Source organism: Helianthus annuus, chromosome 17 (assembly GCF_002127325.2).
Source record: "Helianthus annuus cultivar XRQ/B chromosome 17, HanXRQr2.0-SUNRISE, whole genome shotgun sequence".
Classification (NCBI taxonomy): Eukaryota; Viridiplantae; Streptophyta; class Magnoliopsida; order Asterales; family Asteraceae; genus Helianthus; species Helianthus annuus.
The window spans coordinates 101397805-101422494 of NC_035449.2; the positions used below are offsets into that span (position 1 = coordinate 101397805).

At 38.7% G+C, this 24690-nt stretch overlaps 1 protein-coding gene across 1 annotated transcript; it reads right to left on the bottom strand.

Moving 5' to 3' along the window:
- Nucleotides 1–385: 385 nt before the first annotated feature.
- On the bottom strand, nucleotides 386–2773 carry LOC110924751 (glutamic acid-rich protein-like). The gene is made up of 5 exons (XM_022168744.1): nucleotides 2472–2773; nucleotides 2023–2411; nucleotides 1253–1779; nucleotides 1012–1183; nucleotides 386–927 (listed from the first exon to the last, which is right to left on the bottom strand). The coding sequence occupies exons 1-5, from the start codon at nucleotides 2771–2773 to the stop codon at nucleotides 386–388; spliced, it is 1932 nt and encodes a 643-aa protein (XP_022024436.1).
- Between the last annotated feature and the right edge of the window lie 21917 nt (nucleotides 2774–24690).

Consider the following 24690-nt stretch of genomic DNA (forward strand, 5'->3'; position numbering starts at 1 on the left):
TCACCTTCGATAACTCCTCTACATCCAACCATGGCAGGGACATAATATCATGTAAACGTTCAAAATACTGCACGCCACACTCTCTTCTAATTGTATATGCATTAACGTGAGGTAGAAAACCCCAACTAATGATATCACCCAGTGAAATGCTCCTATCTCTTTGATAATACTTCAGCGGGCGCTTGAATTTCCTTTCATGACTATCTTTGAACCACTTTTTACGTTCTTCTTTCTGAAGATCTTTTGGAGTACCATCAAAATTCTTATCTTTCAGGATCTCAGCTACTTTCCTCCTCAGGTCATCTCTATTTTCTTCGGTGAAGAACTCCATCAGTGTTGGAAATTGAGAAGTATCTTCATTCATACTCTCCTCATCAGTACAATCTTAAACCTCAACTCTGTCATACACATCTGCATCTTCAACATATTTGTACTCATATTCAGGTTGATGATTGATGTCAAAAGCATTCAGTTCTTCTTCGAAATCAAAATTAAATTCATCTTCATTCACATTGAACATCTTAAGGACTTCATCCAATGTGTAAGTATGCCTGATCTCACCTTCTTCAACATGAGGCTCTATTCGAAGAATCAACTTTTCAACTTGATCAACGTTTTGATCATCAACATGCTCCCCCTCTCCATCAGCCTCCCCTGAAACTTCATTCGCATCATCATTCATTAAATCATCAACATTTTGTTCTTTTGAAGCTTCAGTCACAGTAACTCCTGTACCACCCTGATTGTCATCGTCATCATTGTCATCATCAGAACCATGACTACTCGCAGAAAAAACTTTTTCTTCTTTATCATCCTCTTCATCGTCATTCTCTTCATCATCATCCTCTTCACTATCATCCTCCACTTCCTCATCATCATTACCCAGATCTTTAATTAATACGTCTTCATCAAAAACAGCAGATACGGCTGATATCGGAACAGGATTTTCAACAACTAACTATGGAACGATTGATCTTTCAGCTACTGCAACACTGCCTTCAGCACTCTTACCTTTATCTCTCATTAGAGCTTCAATTTCAGCTTGGCGTTTAGCCCTGACTTCTTCAACTTGAATTTCTTCAAATCTTTGCTCTATCGACTTCCCGAGCATACTTTCTATCACTTTGTTCATCATATAAAATTCATGTTCCTTCAACGCCTTCGCAGCTTCAAGTTCTTTGTTCTTTAGTTCAAAGTACTTGTTCTGTTCATCTCAGCGAGTCTTTTCTTCCTCTAACTCTGCCACTCTCACCTTCAAGACATCAATTTCAAAATGATCTGTATCTATCTTCTTCAATAAAGACTTGTTTTCAGATTCTAACTTCTTTACACGCATTTCGAGAATCTTTTCACGATCAGCCACTCTTTTGTTTTCAACTGCCAATCTTTTGTTTTCATTCGTCACATCATCAACTTTCTTTTCAACACTCTTCACTTGTGCCGTATTTGCAAAATCAAAGTCTCCAATATCTTCAAGACCAATACTCAAGTTCGAAGGAACTGTTGGAAAACCTTTGTACCCCGAAGAACCCGGTGTTGTTTGAACAATAGGTTGTGAAGGTGGTGGTGTTTGAAAGATTTGTTGAGATGTGAGTAAGGTTTGTTCTTGTGGTGGTGTAATAGTATGAATTTGTTGTGGTGAATGAAGTGGTGAAAGATGTAATGGTGATGGTTGTCTTGGTGGTGTTGGTTGTTTTGGAGGTGATTGATGAAGTGGTGAATGAATAGGTGATTGATGTGGTATCGGTTCAGGTGGTGGTGATGGTGGTTTACTCGGTTCTTAGGAAGGTTTCTTCTTAAGTACAATCTTCATTAGTTTCTTGATCTTTTGAGTAACTTTCTTTATCTTTGGAGAAACAATCGTTTTTCTAGCACTAGCTTTCTTCCTACCACCTGAAGGAGTTGATTGAGATTCAGATACATGTTCAGGAGATGGAATATATGCATCATCATCCTTCTCCTGTCTTTTTCTCTTTCTTTACTGCCTTTCTTTTGCAATATATTCTTGAATTCTCTTTTCACGTTCTACCTCATCTATTTCATCTTCAGAAGAACTAGAAGAACTTGTTGTACTTTTGTTCACGTCATCACCTTCTATATCATCAGCAACTTTTCCTTTCTGAGCATCAACATCTGCTTTGTCTTTCTGTGCATTAAACGCCTTAAGTTTCTTCAGCAAACTCTTAGAATTAGGCGATAAATGAACATCAACTTCAATATTAGGTTCTGCTTCAGTCTCAGCTTCAGCTTCAACATCATGTTCAACTTCAACCTCAGCTATTGGTACTGGTTCTTCCACATCAGGTTCATCAATAAGTAAAGTCTTTGCAACTTTCTTTTGACGTTTCTTAGGCTGTGAAGACGAACCCTCTCCCTTTTGTGCTTTTGGAGTAGCTTTCTCGCCTCTCTTCCTCGATTCTTTCACAAACCAATCATTTTGTGTACTTTTGAATTCTTCAAGAGCTTTTTACTCATCAGCATACGCAGCTTCTTTCATCTCCTCTTCATTCCTCCAGTTTTGGTGATTCACTGGATCTGGATCAACATAGTTCACATCCTTGATGAATCCGAAAAATTCAGCTATCTTCTTCGGTTCAGGATGATTCGGATGATATCTAGCTAGCAGCTTCAACGAACCATTGCTCATGTGAGATAATACCAACAAATCATTGTTTACATCTCTTTCAATATCAGAATAAGCGTGATCTATCAACATTTGCACAAATCTTGGATAAAGCCAAGTTCTACTCTTCGTTGTAATGTTCTCGGCCATGTAGTGAAATACAATGTGAGAGAAATTGTACTTCTTGTTCAAAACAACGCTGTAACCATATTCATTTGATAATCCCGCATTAAGTCATAACCTCCTTTGCAATGGCTTAGAGCCTGCAGTACTGAATGAATAATGAACTTATATGGCTTTCGAAACTTTGACTTTAAATAATTTGCGCTGTTCAATGCACCATCATATCCCATCCGTAGCATACAACCCTTGACCATCCTTTCTGGGAATCTTGTAGGAGTGTCTGCATCATCAGGAAAATCCAACACTTCACGTACAAGCGCCTCTGTAACAACAATTGACATCTTCTCATAATACTGCTTCACAACTGAATGGATCACTTTGTTTGCTTCGTCATAAGTTGCATGCTTCCAGAAACGTTTCACATGTGATCTATACACCAAATGTTGATCCGTTAGTGCTTTCTGAATTGGTACTCTCCTCATAAACTCCAAAATGCTACTGAATTCCATAATAAAACACCTTCAAGCGAAATCACTTGAAGTAACAAGACATTCCAAGAGAAATCACATGAGGTAGTTTGAAGCAAAATCACTAAGTCAGTTTTGAAGCGGAATCAGGTTTTTGAAGTTTGAAGCGAAATAACACACTACACTTTGAAGCGGAATCATGAAACATCACTGAATATCATCTGAAGCGGAATCACATGATAGCTTTTGAAGTGGAATCTCCTGATTCAAGCGGAATCATGATTAAACATTCAAAACATTTCAGATGATGAAATTGAACATGATAGATTGTTTATCAGTGAATTCCGACCATGGGGTGATGTTTTAATTTCATTTTGACCATCAAAAATCACCTAGATCTAAGTTTGTAAAACTGGTTCATCGTCAAACATTCAATTATCTCAGATCTGGTACAATCAACACTCAAACACATGATCTATAATACAATCCGACAACACACACATGTTCTTTGTTCATTTTTATCAACTTTAAACCCTAAATCTACGTTATCAGATATGAACATCGCCGACAGTCAAAATTAACCATGATTTGGGTCAGATTCAACCGTTTTCTCACCTTTCCCATGTTAGTAGTTGAGTTCACCAACTAAAAACAGGAAATCAAACAACAAACAAGCAGATTTTCGGCTGTAAATCGATGTTCTTAGGGTTTCGCTTGAATCGCCGGGAGCACAAACACTTGAAGCGGAATAAGAAAAATGGTGTTCAAGTGGAATCAGATAGCTATTTATAGGCTATCTGATTTCGCTTGAAATGGTCATAGAAGCTTTCAAGCGGAATCACTTAAGAAGCATTCAAGCGGAATCACATAAGAAGAAGATTCAAGCAGAATTACAATTTAAAACTCAAATTTTTGATTTTTTAAACTTTTTCTGATTTTTTACCGACACACCCAGTTAACCAAGTCCAAGTTAATGACCTTGGTCAACTGTTCAGCCTACCAAGTCCAAATTAATGACCTTGATTGACCAGATTATGAAGTATGCTGACTTTTTGATCTTGAAATCAGTTGAAATTAATGAACTTTTGAACTTTTCAAACTTTCAAAAACATGTACCAGTCACTTTTCAGAATCTCCTGTTTACCCAAACCTCATGAATCCGACATTTTCTGCACAAGACTTTGATCATCCGATCCCCAACGTCCGTTGTTGAAAATAAGACGAAAAATAAAATCTTTTTGGTTTTTAGAAACAGATAAGCAGAAATATGTACACACAATATTTTTGTGAGCGTGTTAGGGGATCATATCAACTGCCGACAAGACACAAGCACCGTTAAGCTTATATTTCATAGTCAGCTTTAAACAGTTTGCTTAGATTTGTAGGATCGTGATCTGACCCGAATGAGTTGTTCAGAGGAGTTTTACTCTGTTTCAGGTGCGGAAAACAAGAAACAAAGCTAGAAATAGCTGATTCTTCACTTAAACTACTGATTGTATTGATTAGAACTCAATTACACTCAGTCTTCACACCGACAGCACTTCGGTATGGAAATCAAGGTCATAGATACCTGATTTCGCTCGACATGACCTATATATACTGATCTGATTTCGCTCAAAATGACATCTGACCATTTGGAGCGAAATCACATACATGTGATTTCGCCCGAAATCATCAAATGACACTTAGGAGCGAAATCAACCTTTATGAGCATCTAGGAGCGAAATCAACTACTAAACTCACATACTCTTCCTATTTTCTCGTAAAACATGCCTTAATATATACAATGCAATCTAAGACTCGATACAAGACGAAGTCGATAGATGTAGTGCACCAACAGACTCCCCCTCACATGTTGACGAGTTGTCCATCTAGTCTTTGACAATATCATGTCTTCACTTCTTCAGTCTTGATCAGTCTCTTGGCTTCTCTCTCTCTATCTTCATCAACAGACTCCCCTTTAACAAAATCTACTTGAATATCTGTAGACTCCCCGTCTCGATTTGCTGGCATTTCTTTGTTCTTTAGCAACATCTGCTACAGGATCTTTGTCTGACTTTCAGAGGTCCAAGATTGTTGCCTGGCTTTAACTTTGTCTTCAGAGTCGAAACTTGACTCTAGCTCTATGCACAGAATCTTCAGGATCGATCAGCCTGGCTAGAAATCAGAAACCTGACTTTCTTCAATCAGAGTCTTCAGGTATCGTATCCTGGCTCTCGTCTAGATTAGATCTCAGGATTGAATTAACCTGGCTCAACTTAACCTACAAAACCTCTACCTCACAGTAAGATTTACATTTAACTATTTTAGTATGAACGAATGCACCAACATGCTGATATAATCAGACGACTCCCTCTCATAATATCTTCCTCTTTGATGAACCACTTGTTGATTTAAAAACATTTTTTGACATTCAAAACACACTCCCCCTCACAACAATGTCATCATGTTTAGCGCTTGGAATTTTGAAAATCAGCTTTCTAACATCAGTTGTCGAAACTCTTTTTGACTTTTTCAAAAGTTTATGCTAAAACACACACAAAATCTTTTTGGATTTTCTGAAAGAAAGTAACTGACACCACTTGTAGAATAATAAAAGAATGCAGAAATGAAATATTTACAAACAATATTTTTGTGAATTTGTGTAAGAGGATCATATCAGATTATGCGACATGTCACTAACACCGTTAAGCTGTATTTCATTTTAAGTTCTAAATAATTTACCTAGATTGTCAGTATATTTGCCACTTAAATTTTCACACAAATTTCAACTGTTTCGAGATACGATGTTAATGTCTTAAGCTCTTGAACTTATCCGTGTGTCCCACTACTTGAATATACTCCTGTATCCAGATCCCAATATTCAGTCTTACAGGTGAGTATACCACAGATGATATCTGTCCAGGGGTTAAAATGCGAGGGCTGTGAGAGCTCAGGTCGATACTTCCATATACGCAAAGAGATGACGGCTTCGACTTTTCGGTGTGTCCCCTTTAGAGGATCTTTTAATTACAACAGCAGCGACTATCAATTTTATTGTTTCATCAGCTTGCTGAGGGCGATGCTATGTTTCAAGCATTTGCGGAAAGCATTATCCGGGGACTAGGTCAGAACTTCCATTCAGCAGAAGTCCCGGGATAATACCCCAGATATCACTGAGCATAAAGACCTAGTATCTCAGAATAAGGGACCTTTCAAACAAGATTTCAGGGGTTACCTATATATTCAAGATGTTGTTACCCCACAGAACAAGCAAGTTTGAATTTTTAGGTTTATATCTCGCCACAATTTACTAAGTGTGTAAAAATCTACTGACACATCCACAGTAAGATTGTTTATCACTTTTAACTTTTCATTTCTTTAGCATGTTGTGACAGCCTACTGATGTACTATCATTTCCTCTTTTTCACAACAAAACTCAATTTTTGATTTTATCATGTTTTTGTCTTTTTCAAATTTTCTAATGTTTTTGGATTTTCTGAAAATTTTCTACTCCCCCTAAAATGCAAACACATTTCAAAGGAAATTTGAAAACTTGACAAGACTCTAGACCCAATTGTAAACATAGAAAGTAAAATAAACTATACAGAAACTCGACAACTGAGATCGAATCACATCAAATCGCCATCCACTAAGGCATAAACAATCCGAGCTCCCCCTTTCAACAAACCATTTTCTCATTTAGATTTCAAAACACTTAAGTTTGTTTTAATCAAAATGATTTTTCCGGAAAATGAGTTTGTTTTTTACCAATTCTAGGATTAACAAGAATAGATTTGGGGATTTGGTTCATCATCTTTGTCCTTTACCCATATGTAGTAAATCAAGTACAACTTAATGTCCCTGGTTTACCATTTGCAATTAAGCAGCTTCTGTTCCACTTGTAAAAAGCTTCTGTCCACTTGTAAAAACACAAACAATACCAACTGTAGGAATGTTACGTCTACTTAAACCATTTTACCAATTAGAATGCCGATTCCTGCTTCACACTTACCAACCTGGAAGTCCGGCGTAGTCATTCAACCTGTAAAATTTAAACTCATTCAAAAATCTTTCAAACAAACTTTTCAAACACTAGAATGATGCCGATTCCTGATCCACGATATAAACTTGGGATCTCCGGCGTAGTCCTAAGACTTTCAAGGAAAACAAACTTCCATCTAAGTCTTCTCAGACTTGATGGTTTTCAATTCTTGCGCAGTAGGGTTGTAAGTTGCCTTTTTAGTAGCATAAAAATCTTTAACCCCCTTTGCTTTCCCATTTAACATTTTCCCAAAAACTTTCTTAACACTCCCATTGAATGTTTTCTCGACATCAAACTTAGATTTCTCTGTGTAAAACTGATTCGAGATTTCAACTTTACCAACTTTCTGTTTAATCTCTTCAAACTTCAGTGATGGAAACTCTTCATCATTCACTGAAATTTTTACCTCAACCTGTGGCTCTTCTGGCTTTGTGGAACCAGATTTATCGCTGACTTTTTCATCAACTTTCTTAACAACCCATACTTGGTTGTCTTTCTCTTTCTTTTTGTAAAAATTCTTTTTAGAACACTCACCAATCTCGTAAGTTGAATATTTAAAAATTTTAAATTTTTCGATTGGTGGTTCAACATCAACAACTTTTTCTTTCAATTTCTTAGAAACTCCCTGTTTTGTTTTGGCATTTTCCGGACAGTTCCATGCAATGTGACCAGCTTCATTGCATTTGTAACAAGTTCGAGTTTCCTTTGGATGAAACACTTCAGTTCCATTACTTCTCTTCTCAGCAAGAAACTCCTGGTTTGATTGTCTCCAGAATGGTTTCTTCTGTTCTTCTTCAACACTTCCACCTGAAACAAATTTTGTTTTTGTTTTAGAATTTTTCACATTTTTATGATTTTTTGGTGGAATAAAACCTAAACCTTTCTTTTTGTAGCTACGATTTTGGTTTGGTTTCTTTTGAAAACCAGATCCAGAATTGTAACCCTTTTTCTTGTTTAAACGTTGTTGAACTCTTGAAGTGTATTTTTTAGGTTTTCCAGTAAGATTTAAATCTTTTATTTCAAAAATATTAATTTCTGTCATTTTGAAAACCTTTTTGATCATGTCAAACGAAGACTTCTTATTGGAAACTCTTTGTCAGAGTATAATTTGTCTGAATCATTTAAAGTGTATGCGACTTCAAATGTTTCATCATCTAAATTTGCTTTTGATAACAAAAATTCTTTGCTATAAGACCGTTTAACCGACGACTTTGGACTGTTGACTGACGAATTTGACCCTCCAGACTCAGACTTTGACTCGGACTCCTCATCAGTATCCAACACCTGATCGACCACCTTTTTGATTAACTCAGACTCATGATCAGTGTCAGACGAGGTAAACGTGACGTCAATGTTTTCTGGTAATTCATCAGTTGTGTCGGTTTTTAGCTTTATATTGACTGCTTTTTCAAGTTGCTCCTCGTTTAGTTTTCTTGGAGAATACCCTTCCCAAATTGGAGGTGGACACTTGTTATAGCTAACAGTCGGTTTCTTACCAGTATCTTTCTTCTTTGGCTTGTCATCTTGAAAAGCTTCCATACCTGCAACAGTTGGGTAAATACGATCAATGAGATAATCAGAACTAGAATAACTTTGCAATAAACGTCTAATTCTCTCATTTTCAATCTTCTCTGTCTCCAACTCTTGCTTCCACTTAGCACTCTCTTTGATGTAGAAATTTATAGCTTTTTGCTTTGTCATCATAACAACATTCATCATCATTAGTGCTTGTTCTCTTTCTGAATTTGTCTTTTGGAGACCAGTTACTGTTTTGTTCAAGACATCATAAGATTCTTTCACATAATTGAGATTGAACAGCAACTGCTCCTTTTTCTTCTCATACTCAGCAATTATATCGTCTTTTGCTGCACATTCCTTGCATGCTTCCAAACACTTCGTGCAAGGCTTGATGACTTCAACAATCTTTTCAACTTCGATTGTCTTCACCACTTCAATCACTTTTTCTTCTTCTTTCACCTTTTCTTCTACCTTCACTTTCTCAGTCTCAACCATCTCCTCAGCAACACTTTCAACATTTTCATTCTGAACAACATCTTCAGATTTCAATTGTTGTTGTTCTTTTGCAGCTCGTTTCTCTCTTAGCTTCTCCATGCGATCTGCAAAATAAAAATGAAAACTTTCAGGAGAAAGATGATTTTTAGCAACATTAATATGGTTCTCTTCCTCATCATTACTACTATCATCTAGAGGTGACTGATCAAACTGTGCAGACTTTTCAGAGCTAGCATCTGATAAACCAGAATCAGATGGTGTTTGATCAAAGACAACTTCTTTTTCTGAGCTAACATCGTTTTGTACACTCTCATCTGAAATCTGTGAATCTTCATCAGCACTTTCTGAGCTTTCATCAGATGCAACAGACTCTTCTTCACACTTTTCACAGTCTCACCAATCGACTTCATCCATGTGGCAAACATGTCTGGTTCTCTAACAATCTTAGCGATGAAAGCTTTGAATTCTCCTTTTTCATCAACAAACATATCCCAGCTAAAGCCTTCAGGTAGTCTTTCATCATCTTGATTGACTAAACATGCTTTGCTTTCAGGTGATATGTAATTGTTCCAATTAAAATCCACCAAACATGCTCTCTTAGAATCTTCAATCTTTCTACCATGAGCCGTCTGTGAATCTTGTTGTTGACCAACCTGTTGATAAATGGCTTTCCGGTAGTAATCGTCTTTTCTGAATGGATTCTGAGCTCCACTAACTTCCCTGTTCTTGCACTCTCGCTTGAAATGCCCTTTCTCCCTGCATCGAAAACAAGTAACTTTTGATTTATCAAAACCTAAAGTAGATACATGAGCATCGAGAAAGTCATTTCTCCCAGTAATAAGCTTGAACTTTTCAGCTCGTCTGAGAACACTCACAAGACACCATTTAATATCCATCCGTTCCATTTCTTTGGCGTCTATCTGGTCGTAATCCTCCTTTGTGAGCATAGGATTCCCGATCCGACCAGCAACAAGACCTTCATAAGATAGCAACACAGAACCAAGTAAAGCCATGTGGTCTTTAGCAGTTTCTTCCGAAAAACTTTGACCTTCTGGAAGATTTAAAGCGATGTTGCACTGAATCACATAGCCATTTCCAGTTTTTGTGCTTTGAGAATGAAAACTCGTGTTTGACTCTTTAGGATTGACACTTGGAAATGATGAGAATCCACTGCTGCTGTTGTTTGAACCCTGATCAACCTTTTTTGTTGAATCCCCATCACTAAATGCATTCTGGATTTTCGGACTTCTCTCAGCTTCTGGAACCGGAACACTACCTTTTCGTACATCTTTACGTCCTGTTGACCACTTGGACTTTTCATCCTAGCGATCTTCTGCTGTTCCAAATCCTGACTCTCGATCTTTTCGATAAACTGAGAAATTGTTAGCCCATCATAAACACCGGTATTCTTCAGAATCATCAAATACGTTCCCCACTCTTTCTGTGGTAATGCATCAGCTAGCTTGTCTACCCACTCTTCATGATCTTTTGTAATACTCAACATTGACATGGATAGCACTAAGTGGCAGTAGCGTTCAATCAGCTTCTTCGTATCCTCTCCCGGTAGACTGCTAAACAGATCAAACTCTTTCTTGAGTAGTGCATTTTTGCTCTTTATCATGTTCTCACTACCCTCAAATTTAACTTTAAGTGCATCCCAGATTGATTTTGCAGTTTTATCGTGCTGAAGCAATATGAAGATATCTACTTTGATAGCTTGCTGAAGCAGACTGATCATCATCTTTTCAGCTTTGTACATAATCCGTTCTTGATCGGTAAACTCTGATAGATCTTTGATGACCTGCAAATCTGTTCTAGGCAACACATATTTCTTCAGAATACACTCCCACGACCTAAGATGATTAGCCTGAACCCAATTTTCGAATCTGTCTTTCCACCCATAGTATTCTTCAATACTCATCAATTTCGGGGGCTTTTGGGTTGTTCCCGTCTCATTTTCTAAATTCATGGCCTGAGCAATAGCAGCAGGAGCAGACAGTGTAGCAAACGCGTTGTAAAACTCAGTATCCATGATTTGGTAGCACGTTGTTCAAGAATAGTGACTTTTAAGCGAAATTAGACAATTTGAACACTTGGAGCGAAATCACTTTCATAGGAGCGAAATCAAAAGATTACAGCTTGGAGCGAAATCAAGATTCAATTTGGAGCAAAATTATATCAACTTTGGAGCGAAATCTCTATCAATGTGTCACATGAGTGAAATTAGCCTGATTTTAGAGCGAAATCAGATATTTTGAGCAGCTTGGAGCGAAATCAAGAAGTTACCCTAGAGCGAAATCTCAAGAATGATATCCCAAGAGCGAAATTAACCTGTAACTTGAGCGAAATCAGGACACCAAGAGCGAAATCACAGAGTGTCCATAGGAGCGAAATCAAAATGGAGTCAAATTTGGTCCATTTTTAGTCCAATTTTAGGTCTCAAACTTTCAGGGATTTGTCTATGTCCAATTATCTATATTCTGTAAAATTTTGACCAAGTTTTAACCGGTAAATCTCATTCTGGCGAATAAAGAAGGTGTAGAAGTAAGAAAACTTGATGAATTCTAGCTAATCTCTGCAGAACTCCTCCTCCTGAGCTCTGATACCACTTGTAGGATCGTGATCTGACCCGAATGAGTCGTTCAGTGGAGTTTTACTCTGTTTCAGGTGCGGAAAACAAGAAACAAAGCTAGAAACAGCTGATTCTTCACTTAAACTACTGATTGTATTGATTAGAACTCAATTACACTCAGTCTTCACACCGACAGCACTTCGGTATGGAAATCAAGGTCATAGATACCTGATTTCGCTCAACATGACCTATATATACTTATCTGATTTCGCTCAGAATGACATCTGACCATTTGGAGCGAAATCACATACATGTGATTTCGCCCAAAATCATCAAATGACACTTAGGAGCGAAATCAACCTTTATGAGCATCTAGGAGCGAAATCAACTATTAAACTCACATACTCTTCCTATTTTCTCGTAAAACGTGCCCTAATCTATACAATGCAATCTAAGACTCGATACAAGACGAAGTCGACAGATGTAGTGCACCAACAAGATTGTCGATATGCTGTTCCACTTAAATTTTCACACAACTTTCAATCTGTTCGGGATACGAATTTAGTGTTTTAAGACTTAAACTTTTACATGTGTCCCACCTCAGAATATACTCCCGTATCCGGATCTCAATATTCAGTCTTACAAGTGAGTATACCTAGATGATATCTGTAATGGGGTGAATTGCGAGGCCGTGAGAGCTCTGGTCAGAACCTCCGTTCAGCAGAGAGATGACGGCTCGACTTTCGGTGGGTTCCCTTTAGGGAATCTTTTTTACAACAGCACATGATTAACATTTTGCAATGTGTTATCATTTTTATGCTGAGGGGAGGCTTTACAAGTAAAGCATTGCGTAAAGTATTATACGGGGACTAGGTCAGAATTTCACTCAGCAGAAGTCCCGGGATAATACCCCAGATATCACTTAGCATAAAGACCTAGTATCTCAGAAAGAGGGACCTTTCAAACAAGATTTCAGGGATTACCCATATATCCTGGAGATGTTCCCCACGTAAAAGCAAGTAATTTTTTATGTTTATATCCCAAACAAACTACTAATTTTGTAAAAACCTATCGACACATCATCAGCGAGACTGCTTAACGCATATTAAACATTACATTTCTTTAGCGTACTGTGTTTGTCTAGCTGATGTACTATCATTTCCCCTATTATACACAAACTCTTTTTCAATTTTTTAATGTTTTTGGAGTTTTCAAATTTTCTATTGTTTTTGGCTTTTTGAATTTTATCACGTTTTTGTATTTTTCGGCAAACTTTCTCCCCCTAAAAAGAAAAACATATTTTTGTGTTTTTGTTTTTATCGAAAAGTAGGAAAATAAACTATACAAACAAAGTTGACAACATAATGTGGTTCACATCTGATCGCCGCCCTCCTCGGCTTCACATTCTTCAACCCTCCCAGAACGCAGATTTTTCATCCCATTCAATTTTAAAAGATAATAAAATCTCTTTTTATCAAACGGTTTTGTATAGAAATCAGCTTTCTGATCATCGGTGTGTATATGTTCTATCCGTATCAACTTCTTCTCGTGACAATCACGGATGAAGTGATGACGGATTTCTATATGTTTCGTTTTAGAATGTTGAACCGGGTTTTTAGTTATATTGATTGCTGCTTCATTGTCCACGAATATCGGTGTATCCAAGAATTGCAAACCAAAGGCGCACATTTGCTGCTGGATCCAAAGGATCTGAGAGCAGCAGCTGGAGGCTGAAACGTATTCAGCCTCACAAGTAGAAAGCGCCACAGAGGTTTGTTTCTTGCACTGCCAGGTAACAAGTCGAGTTCCGAAGAACTGACACCCAGCAGTGGTGGACTTAGCGTTCTGCTTGCAGCTTCCAAAGTCAGAATCAGCGAAACCTGTTAGAGAGAATTCACCCGATCGAGGATACCACAAGTCGATGCTTGGGCAGCCTTTCAAATACCGTAATATCCTTTTGACAATCGTCAGGTGTGACTGCTTCGGGCTCGACTGATATCTGGCGCAAAGACATGTTGGGTACACGATGTCCGGTCGGGAAGCGGTGAGATACATTAAGGATCCGATGATTGACCAGTACAATGTCTCCTCCACCTTTACACCACTCTCGTCAGGGCAAATCCCATGATTCTGTGCTAGGGGGTTGCTGCTGGACTGCATTGAGCCATATCAAACTTTTCAAGTACGTCCTTCACATATTTTGTTTGATGAATGAAGATTCCATCAGGCATCTGCTCCACCTGCAGCCCGAGGAAGAACTTCATCTCCCCCATCGAACTCATTTCGAACTTCTTCTTCATAACCTTTTCAAACTCTTTACACAACTCGTCGTTGGTCGAACCAAAAATGATATCATCAACGTAGATCTACACAATTAGGAGATGGCCTGCAACTTCCTTCGTGAACAATGTGCTATCGACTGTCCCTCTGGTGAACCCGTTGGCCAGCAGATGTTGGGAAAACGTCTTATACCAGGCTCTCGGGGCCTGGTGAAGTCCGTAGAGCGCCTTATCCAGCAGATAGACCTTGTTCTTGTGTAGTAGATCAGTGAAACCCGGTGGTTGTCCCACATACACTTCTTCTTTTATCTTTCCGTATAGGAAGGCAGATTTAACATCAAGCTGGTACACTTTGAAGTCTTTCCATGACGCAAACGCCAGGAAGATCCGAATAGCCTCAAGTCTAGCAACAGGCGCGTAAACCTCATCATAGTCGATGCCTTCTTGTTGACTAAAGCCTTGTACCACTAATCGTGCTTTGTTCCGAACCACGACTCCTCTATCGTCTCTTTTACACTTGAATACCCACTTTGTTTTGATCAACTTTTGATTCTCCGACAGATCAACTAATCTCCAAACACCCAGTTTCTCAAATTGTTGCAGCTCTTCCTACATTGCATTCACCCAACTGTCTTCAGTCAACGCTTCTTTATATGTTCTGGGTTCGATCTGCGAGATATAACATTTCAGTGAGAATTCTTCCTGTAAATGCGCAACGGACGAATAAAACATGTAAGAGCTCTATTAATTTGATCTCTCGTTTTAACACCACTTTGTAGGTCACCGATAATCTGCTCTGAAGGATGATAAGACAAAGTTCGAGGCATGACGGTGTCAGGTACGTCAACTTCCGATTGCAAGCTCGTTATATCTAGATCACCGGTGTGATCCTCAGCTTCCGTCGTAGTAACATTTGGTTCCTCGTCAAAAGTAGGAGCGGATTCCTCTTCTGAGTCGTCAGAGTTGTCAAATGTTGGAGCTGGTTCCTCTGGTGGTTCGTGAGCTGTTCCACTTGGACCGGCTTCGTGATCGTTTATGCCACCTGTAGGAATATTTGTATCCACCTCAGGTTGTGAAACTACCAAAGGCCTTGGCACTTGATCTTGTGAACTAGATTGTTGTTGTTGATATAGCAGAACAAGTTCTTCAATACTTGGCTCGGTCGGAAGATGAAACGACTCCCAGAGTTTATCATAATCGAACAGGAATCTTTGTCCGGGAAGTTGTGGTGAAGCAGTGTGCTTCTGACAATCCACATGTTGAACTTGTATTACTTTTCCCAGGCAAGGTACGAACACCCTCTTCAACGGGCTCGCGTAACCTACAAAGAAACCATCATTAGACTTAGCACCGAATTTACCATTTTCATCAATAAAAGTACATGGAGACCCAAACGGCTCCAGAAACTCTAGATTTGGCTTGTATCGGTGTAGCAACTCAAAACTTGTATTCTTGTACTTCTTGATGGTGAGCACACGGTTCAAAGTGTAACAAGCTGCAACCACTGCTTCACTCCAGAAGAAAATTGGTAACTTGGAATCGGCTAACATCGTTCGAGCAGTTTTTATTAAGGTCCGATTCTTTCTTTCAGCAACACCGTTCTGTTGTGGTGTGTATGGGGCGCTGAATTCATGAAGAATCCCCTTTTCATTACAGAACTCGAGCATCTTGTTATACTTGAATTCCGTTCCATTGTCACTTCGTATTCTTCGGATAGGCAGATTATACAGCGTCTCCATCTTTTTGAACAGAACCATCAGCGACTCAAACGCCTGATCCTTTCTTTCCAAGCACACAACCCACTAAAACCTTGTGTAGTCATCAGTTACTACCAAGCAGTACAAATCACCACTGATGCTCTTCACATTGACTGGCCCGAAGAGATCCATGTGGAGTCTCTCAAGCGGTACTCTGATCGAATTCAGTAACTTTTGTGGGTGTGACTTCCTGCTTTGCTTTCCCTTCTTACAAGCTACACAATCATCAGACAAATGAAAATTCTTTAAATTTACACCATCTACTAAATCGTTATGCACCAGAAAATTCATTTTTCTAATATGAATGTGGCCCATCTTTCGATGCCACATAATAGACTCTTTTTCTGTTGCTTTCGTTTTCGACACAAAACACTGTTTTTTGATGATTTGTTGGTGTTGCGACACTCATATCAAGACTATACAAGTCGTTCTCTCGTGGAGCGTGCAACATCACCATATCTTCAGGGATTTTAAACCCAGGTTTTAAAACCAAACATTCTTTTTCGTGAAATGTATAGTAAACGATTTATCACAGATTTGAGAAATACTAAGCAAGTTGTTTTCCAATTCTATGATGTAGTTCACTTTCTCAAACGAAATGACCCCATTCGTCAGGGTTCCTTGGCCCATAATCCTGCCACCCTGGTTTCTGGCAAATCCCACGTAACCTCCGTTAATTGATTTGACGTCGTAAAGCAGTGCAAGCATCCCCGTCATATGTCTTGAGGCCCCGCTGTCCATAATCCATTTTGAAATAATTGACCTGGACAGCCCCTGCAAACATTATAGCAACTCATTCAAACAACGATACCCATGACTTCTTAACGGTTGACACACTTCCAAACACTAAATCACACGGCACATCAATCTTTGGAAAGTTAAAGGTGACATTCGGAACATCAGTTTTTACTTTTGGTTTTACTTCATTTGTGATCGGGGGAAATTCTGCAAGAAACTTATCAAACTCAGACTCAAACTCAACTACATCGTTTTCCAAACCTTTTGCTTCATTTTTCAAAATCTTTTCCATCTTTTTCTCCTCGACCGATGGTTTTGATTTCACAATCCATGATTGGTTTTCCAAAACTTTCGTTTTCGGATAAATCTTTGACGTCTTTTGAGTCTTTGAAGATTCGCCAACCTCAAAGGTCGATTTCGCCTTATCTTCCGACTTCAAAGATTCACCTCTCTTTAAGATGCGAATTGGTGAAACCATTGGTTTTTTACCCTTTTTGTCAACTGGTGACTTAGGTAGAGGTTTTTGAACAACAGGTTTTACGACAGGTTTTTCAAAAAATTTCTTGCATTGTTTAGCCATGTTTCCGATCTCATTGCAGCGATAGCAAACTCTTTTGTCATATTCGACAAAAGTTGATTTGACCGTCTCTTCTATCAGTTTCTTCGCCGCATTGAAATCGTCAATGGCTTTCTGAGTAAAAATGTACTCTTTCTCCTCATCAACACTTGGTCCAACAACAAAGATATCATTCATTTTATCTTTTGGCTTTACAACCTTCTTAGCCATCTTTTTCTCAAAACTAATTCCTTTGTTTTTAAAGTTGTTACCATTTTTCTTATTGTTACCATTTCCTTCCCACTCCTTTTTACCCGAGTTATTAGAACGTGACATAACAAACGACTTTTTCGGTTTCGAAAAGAATTCTTTGTTGTTTACTTTAGCAATATCAATTTCGACCAATTTGAAAACTTTCTCAACATTTTCCATCTTTGCGTTCTGAAGCGGATACTCGAAATCAGAGTAAAGCTTGTCAGTTCCAATCATAGTGTAGACCACCATGATCGGATCATCATTCGCACCTTTGTCTGATTTCGGTATGAAACGGTCTAAAAAGTTACCCTCGTCTTCAGAATCACACACAGACTTCTCAGAATGAGATTTCATGACTTCAACCTCAGAGTTATCACTCTCTTCATCTAACACCTGGTCGACAACAGTCTTGATGACCTGTGACTCGTTGTCTGTGCCGGACGCAGAAAATGTAACGTCAATGCTCTCTGGCAACTCATCCTCAATTGTCCTTAGCTTGAGGTTCAATGCAGCTTCCACCCCATTTGGATACTTTTGAGTATAATGATTCCACATTGGGGGTGGAACACTGTTAAAGACCGGTGTTGCACTGGGCTGTTGTGGAACAATCTGCTCAAGGACATAGGACGATGCAACATAGCTCATTAATTTCTTATCAATTCGCTCATTTTCAATTTTAGTTAATTCTAACTCTTTCTTCAATGATGCGATTGTGTCAAGATGAAAATTAACTTCCATTTGTTTATCAAAAAGTGTTGCTTTTGCTAGTTTCGTGGCTTTATCATTTTCGACACTTTCTTTTTGAATAATTTTAACTGATTTGGCTAGTGTATCATATGCCTCTTTGACTTGTCCTATATCAAACTTTAACATGTTAGCGTGTTGTTTCAATTCCTGAAACTTAGTGTCTTTTTCAAGACACTCCATGCAAGGTTTTAAACACTTTTGGCATGGGGTTTCAGACATTGAATTCACTTTCTCAACAATCTCTGCTTCATGAGCAGTTTTCACTTCCTGTTTACCGACATCTTTCGACTCTGACTCAAACACTTTCTCAGATTTGACCTCCTCAATCCCTGACTCCTGATCTGACTCCTTTTGAACTGACTCGGTACCGACAGACTCGGGTTTCACAAGTTCTGTGTCTACCTCTTTCAGTTTCGCCATGAGAGCCCTGTCAGCAATTTCCTTCAAAGTGTCTTCGGTCATTTCTTTGGTCACATCGATTATTTCTTCGACAGACTCTTTCTTCTCCTCATATCGTGGACATAGTCCAGTTGTCGGTTCTTCAAAGAAACTTGCAAAAGATTCAAAAACTTTAGGAGGCATGATAGATCTCAAAGAACTGGCTAATACCTCCTGCTCAGACTGATAGTAATAAACTTCTGCAGCTAACTCCTCAATGTCAGCCACACTATCCACAGTAACATCTTCAACCACCACTTCAGGCTCAACAACACTTTCAGTCTCTTCAACTATCTCGGCCATCATAGCATGTCCATCACTTCCAGGGATGTATTTATCCCAGCTAAATCCCTCAGCAACTTTCTCATCACCCTGGTTCACAATGAGAGCTTTCTCTGGTTTGTTCTCGATTTGTGGTCTTTGAACTACAGGTTGTTGATTCGGCCGGTGATAAATTGCCCGCCTGTAATAATCATTCGTGAACGGATTTTGATGATTATTCACTTCTCGGTTCGGACACTCTCTTTTGAAATGTCCTTTCTCTTTGCACTTGAAGCAGGTTACTTTGGACTTGTCAAAACCTAACTTCTGATCAGGTCCAGAAAGACTGTTTCTACCAGTGATCTCCACAAAGCGCTGTGCTCTCCTCACCAGACTAGCCATGCCCCATTTAATATCTATCAGCTCAAGCTCCTCCGGGTCAATTTGATCGTAATCCTCTTTGGTCATGTCCGGATTCCCGATCTTACCCGCTACTAGAGACTCATACGACTCTAACACGGAAGCCAACAATGCAATATGCTGTTTCGCAGCCGATTCAGTGAACTCATTCCCATTCTTGATAGTGACTGCAATGTTGCATTGGATCCCAGAAACATACGCCTGATTGTTTGAACTAGACGAGCTTCGTGGTGACGTCTGTTCAGTAGCTTTGACGTTTGGCTCGAAGCTGGCAAATGGCGAAGGCTTGTTTGTTTGTGGAGTATTTGATGAAGCACTTGACGTTGTGTCAGCACTGAAACCAGTTTGTATCTTCGGACTCGTATTTGTAGTTGCTGGAATGCTGCCTTTGTAGTACAGAGATACATCCTGTTGAACATTCGCTGAGTTCATCTTTTTGATCTTTAGTAACTACAACTCATGAGCTTCGATTTTCTCTATGAACGCGCTGAGATTCAGATTCACAAAATCTGAATTGTTCTTCAACATCATCCGATAAGTGCCCCACTCGTCATATGGTAATGCATCAGACAACTTATCAATCCATTCTTCATTGGTCTTTGTGATTTCTAATCTCTTCATCTCAAGTACTAAATGGCAATATCTTTCGATCAGTTTCCTTGTAGTTTCACCCTTCATGCCGGTAAAAATATCAAACTCCTTCTTGATCAAAGCCTTCTTGCTCTTGATCATGGACACACTACCTTGAAACTTTATCTTCAATGACTGCCACATAGATTGAGCATTGTCCTCATGTTGCAACAACACTAAAATATCCTCTTTGATAGCCTGCTGGAGGATACTAATCATCTTTCTCTCAGCTTTGAAATCATTCTGTTCTGTCTCTGTTAGACTTCCAATACCCTTTTCCATACGTAAACCATCTACCGGTGGAACATACTTCGATTCAATCTTCATCCAGCATTCAAAGTGATTAGCCTGAACCCAGTTCTTAAATCTGCCTGACCATCCTGCATATTCATCTAGGTTCATCAGCTTGGGAGGCTTTTGCATCGTTCCTAATTCGTTTTCCATGTTGACGTTCTGAACAATACTCGCTGGGCTTTGTCCTGCTATCATACCACTACCGGAGAACATGTTGTAAAAATCTTGGTTGTCCATTTTTAGAGATTTGATTAACTGAAAACTTTTCAACTTTTTGAAAAACAGGTGACTTTACTGAAAACACTTTCTACACGAACTAAACTACAGACGAAATATCACGAACGAAATGGACTTTCACAACAACACTAATTTCAAGCTGAATAAGTTTTCAAGCGGAATCTGAGTTTTAAGTTTCAAGCGAAATCAGCTGATATATGATTCAAGCGAAATCAAAATGATGATTCGAGCGGAATCACACTCTCAGGCGGAATTAGGTAAACACTCAAGCGGAATCACCTAATTCGAGCGGAATTACTGATTTCGCTTCAAAACTTCAAGCGAAAATACAACTTTTCAAGCGGAATACTTGGTTTCGCTTGAAATATCACACTTTTTCAAGCAGAATCACAATACACTCGTTCAAGCGGAATCAAGTATTCAGTCTATTTTTACCAGTTTTAGGCCGAATTTTAAGTTGATACTTTCAAGGGTTTGTTAAAACTCACTTTTACACTATATATCAAAAACTCAGTCCATTTTGTCCATCCAAACGTCCAGAAATTCAAAAAGTGTAAGAAAAATGCTCTGATTCAGGTATTTTATCTCATAAATGGCTCTGATACCAATTGTAGGACTAATATTGACGATCTAGTGAGTCAATCAGAGTCAAAATACCACTGTTTGAGTGGCGGAAACAAACAAACAGTTTGAATCAGAGAGAAATGAGTAGAAGTAGACAGAATATCACTTTTAACACTTGTTTCTCATTAAAATTCACTTGAAAATCCGGCAGCAGTTCAACTACAACTTCGTGATTCCTTGCCAAAAGAGAAACAACTACACATATATATACTGATCTAATTCCGCTTGAAATGACATGCTGTCATTTCGAGCGGAATCACTAACATCTGATTTCGCTTGAAATGACAACATGTCATTTCAAGCGGAATCACTACCTTAAACCATAACTTTTACATTTTGACCCTTGCACTATACATAACTGACATATCAGACCCCTAGACCCTATACAAGCATGACTAAGACTAAGACGTAGGCTTTAGACATCGTGCACTAACACATTTGCACCATGTTCACAGTTATAATATGTTATAAATAATATTGCAAAAACAATATATGCACATGTGCATTATAATATGTTGTAAAAAATATTGCAAAAACAATATATGCACATGTGCATTATGATATTTACATTGTGTTTATAAATGATTCTGAATTAACATATGAAAATGTGCAATATGATATTTACATTTTGTTTGTAAATGATGCTTACTGATTGTCAATATATGTATTTATAATGTATTTTGGTGGAAACTAAAAATATATATTTTTCTAAGTTTAATCTTAAAAATGTATTATTTTTAAGATATATGTGAAAGTATACTTATTTTTGCAAAGTAAATTTATAGATATTTTTCTATAAAAATTCTCTTAAAATATGTATATTTTAAGAATATAAAGTTGGTGATTTTTAGTTGTATAAAAATAATATTCCAGAAAATAATACACAAATTAAGCATAAAATACTTAATAAATATGAGAAAATACGTATTTCTATACGTATAAATACACACCGGAATACACTACCAATACTTGGCAAAATACACAAATACAAGTATACCTATACTTGGAAAATACGTATGTGAGAAATATATGATAAATCAAGTTAAAAATATATTATTTTAAACAATATTCCAAATAATTGGATAAAATAGTTTAAGTTAAAAGATCCTTATTTTAACTAATTATTATATAATTTGGGATTATATAATGTACACCAAACGCATAACTCAAAGTATACCAATTTCCAAATAAGTCTTAGCAAATAAGACTAAGATTCGTTACACGACCTAATCGTCTAATAAACATAACGCGTGTGTAGGTAGTTGTACGACCTCAGGAAAAGATCTTTAAGTTTACAGGACACCAGACGCAAACTTGTGAGTTCATGTCCCCCTTTTCTTTTAACTGTTTTCGGTTTTATAACTTATGGGGGTGTGAAGGGGTATGGTCCCAAAAACCTCGCGCAGGCGCATAGGACCATACCACAACTTCATCACAATAAACCTCTTTCAGGAAACCTTGCGCGACAACGCATTGGTTCTAAAGAAGAGAACTTAAAAGAAAGCAGTCTTCAACATCCGCGCGCCGAGATAGAACCAATAACACATCCTTGCGCAAACTAAAAGAAACCAGTCTTCAACTTCCGTGCGCCGAGATTGAACCAATAACACATCCTTGCGCAAACTCATGCAACGGAACAATTAGGATGGAAACAAAATACCTCTGCGCGATTACAACCCAGACTTAAACAGAAAGTAACCTTTCTGTTACAACAGATTAACATGAGGCAGGAGCATAGGGGATTATAGCTGTAAACCTTCTAGAAGATCTCATCTTGCACAACCATTCCGTTGTAACTGAATAGTGACATGGCATCATCCTGAACACTCATCAAGGTCACGGTAATGGCACTAACTTGGAGAAGGATCCACCCACATTCACTTTCCATGTGGCACCTCCCTAGCCGTTGATCTCACCCACGATCCGTGTGCATAAACGTCAAGATAAAGATGAACGGCAGAAGGAGTAACACTTATGGAAAATACTTTCCGTTACCTATTCCGTCAACAAACTTTCCCGCCCAAAATTCGGTTATAAATAAGGCAATTCAGGTACAATCTCTCAAGTTATTCTCACTTCACTTTCACTATTACTTCTTCTTCTTCTTTATTGAGACCTGTACTTATTCTCACGCCTGAGGGTGGTCACGGAGAGAACCCCCATTCTCCCCATGGCGAGTCTAACGGTTGTTCGTTTTGCAGTTATCATTCGAAGAAGGAGCTTAGCCAAACCCCGAATCAAACGAGAGGACCTAACCTTTTTATGCAGAACTAAACCCCTAGTCCAATTGATTCTGGTCATCTGAACCAGTGTTTCTTCATTGGCGGCCACCGATTTTTCAATTTTTCGTTCTCATCTTCTCGTTGTGATTCAATTCTCTTCAATCTATGTTTTCCATGGCAGAGACTTTGACAAACCGTCAGTCAGGCCCTCGTCCGACGAATTTCACACATAATCCTCGTGTCGAAGGGATTGTGGAAGAAGCTTCCGATGATAACGAAGTCCAGTACAACGCTAATCATCCGAACGACCCTGTTACTCCAGGAGTACAACCCGAGATCCCGATAAGTTCAATTTTACGTCCCGTAGAAACTCCCATCTCGTGGTACGTCAGATCTCAGGGTGCATTAAACGCAATATACGCACAACTTTGTGCACAGGCTGCCCCTCCTATGGATCAATCACGGAGATCTGCATCTCATGTACGAGCACCGTCTGCACCACGTACATCGCACTATGACGCACCATCGCGAATGTCTGTAGATGACACAGAAGTCTTCTCCAGATCTCCTACTAGGTACGAATCTACTCACTCCGAGACTCGACGAAGAGACTACCGCGATGAACCATATTCTCATAGAAGGCAGTCAGTCCATTCTCGGTTGGGCCCGATTTCTTACTAGAAGCGGGACACCCAAACCGACGAATATGACAAAACATATCAGGAAGGTGATAACACAAGTGTGTTCAGCCGGCTGCAGCGGGACCATGCAAATTATAAACCTCGTGCGGTTTATAACCCGGATGTAGAACATGATTATAACTTAATCTACCGCCCGACAGAAGCAGCTGAGAACTTAAAATTCGTCAGTGAAATCGCTCTAGCTCCCCTCGAAAGGGAGAAACTACCATCAAACATCGGAAAATTCAATGGGATGTCAGATCCAGATGACCATCTTCATGTGTTTACCAGCGCTGGCCTGGTAGGGGGTTATATATTGCCTATGTAGTGTCACTTATTCGTCCAAACCTTGACAGGTGCGGCCCGGTTGTGGTTCGATAACTTACCGGTAGGGAAGTTAACATCATGGGTGGATTTAAAAGAAAAATTCCTGGTCCACTTTAGCTAGCAATGCAGATTCATCAGAGATACTGCGTATGTAATGAATATCTAGAGGCGTGATGATGAAAGCCTGGAGGACTTCATAACGAGACAAGGAGGTGCTAGAAATTAGTGACGTACACGAACATCTGATACGAGCACAATTCAAATATGCCGTACGTTGTGACGACATGATTAAAGTTCTATCAGGAACAGAAGGTTTACACAAAAGTTGGGAAAAACTGATGGTTACAGCCAAGGTTTACGCTCAAACCGAGCGTAATCTAAGCTCCATCAGACCACTGCCACC

Coding starts and splice junctions, on each gene's coding strand:
- LOC110924751 (XM_022168744.1), bottom strand. CDS start 2,773: ATGGCCGAGAACATTACAACGAAGAGTAGAACTTGGCTTTATCCAAGA. Junction 2,412..2,471: donor GAAGCTGCGTATGCTGATGA/GTAAAAAGCTCT, acceptor GAAAGAATCGAG/GAAGAGAGGCGAGAAAGCTA. Junction 1,780..2,022: donor TGAAATAGATGAGGTAGAAC/GTGAAAAGAGAA, acceptor AACCTTCCTAAG/AACCGAGTAAACCACCATCA.